Below are 1,289 nucleotides of genomic sequence, written 5' to 3' on the forward strand. Positions count from 1 at the left end.
TTTATCCAGTATAGGTTGGCCTTACATAATTTGATATTTTGGCCTACAAACAAAATGAAAACCACTTCTCATCTTTGGGTCTCTCACATAATTCCCAAAAGCTCAAGTTTTTCTACACGTTATAAAATTTGTACATTTTCATTTGAAAGTCCGAAACCAACTAAGCTATTGCTGATTATGAATATCTCAAAAAGTGATCAAATTGAGAGAGAGCATTATGTAATAATAATCCAACACTGAAATTCTATTAAAAACTAGTGCTTGTGCAACAATAACTACTACTAGCTAGTACAACATGAACATGATAGACCACACACAAACAGTCAACGAACCATGACGCCCAACATTTTTTTAATTTTCCACAGAGCTAATCTTAGTGCTTAATATATACTAGAAGCAGCAAAACGATATATATATTTATATTCCACACACCACAACTACATAATATTAATAATTATAGTACTTTCTCTCTATCCATTCTGCAGTGAAAATAGAGAGAAAGAAAGCCTTCAGCAAAGAGTCTAGCTTAGCACTTAGGGAAAGGAGTCCCACAGGTGGAAGCAACCTTCCTGGCATTGCCAGTGTTAATAAATTTCTTAAGGTTAGGGTTCTTAAGATATTGGCAAAGGCATGGCTTCTGCTCCTTGATCTTGCTACAGCACAGTTGAGATGGTGGAGATGAAGATGTTATGGCGCTCACGCAGGAGCTCAGCTGCGTTGGGCTGCATGTCACCGCCGTTGACACCTCTACTGCTTCTGCCAAGAGGATCACCATCACTGCACACAATGCAATATATGACGCCTTCATATTCTCCTTTTTCTATGTATAAAAAGAAGTTGGCTTTGTGGAATTACAGTTTATATGTATAGATTTAATGGTTGCTGTAATTGGATTTGGTTTCCCTCTTAATTTATAGAGGTGGGGTTGGGTGAAATTGAAATTCAAGATGAAAGTGAAAAATTCTCATGTACCATATAACTCGATGATGACACTTTAGTTGACAAATGCATTTAATTTGGCCCACTTCAATCATAAATTCGGTGTGCCTTGAATTTTAATAGCAACATTCTTCATGATGACCACCAAAATGATGTCTGTCTTCTGACTTTCTCCTCCTTTTACACAGCTCCAGTAATTTTGGAGGATTCTGACATTTACTGTCTCTTTTTTTTTTCTTTTCTGAAATAATTCATCATATGGCGTTGATTTAATACCATTTGTGTTTTTGAATTAGTTTAGGATTTGTTGCTGATTAAATCATAAATCTTTCTGCTTTCAATAAATAGAG

The 1,289-nt window shown here is 35.6% G+C and overlaps 1 protein-coding gene across 1 annotated transcript; it reads right to left on the minus strand.

The window, feature by feature from the left end:
- Positions 1-220: 220 nt before the first annotated feature.
- Positions 221-895, minus strand: LOC107891986 (non-specific lipid-transfer protein 2). The gene has a single exon (XM_016816936.2). It carries the CDS (start codon positions 806-808, stop codon positions 527-529), a length of 282 nt encoding a protein of 93 aa, XP_016672425.1. The 5' UTR covers positions 809-895; the 3' UTR covers positions 221-526.
- Positions 896-1,289: the final 394 nt, after the last annotated feature.

This window comes from Gossypium hirsutum, chromosome D09 (assembly GCF_007990345.1).
Source record: "Gossypium hirsutum isolate 1008001.06 chromosome D09, Gossypium_hirsutum_v2.1, whole genome shotgun sequence".
NCBI lineage: Eukaryota > Viridiplantae > Streptophyta > Magnoliopsida > Malvales > Malvaceae > Gossypium > Gossypium hirsutum.

Bases quoted from the DNA above. Each gene is read 5' to 3' on its own strand.
- LOC107891986 (XM_016816936.2), bottom strand. From the start codon at position 808: ATGAAGGCGTCATATATTGCATTGTGTGCAGTGATGGTGATCCTCTTG.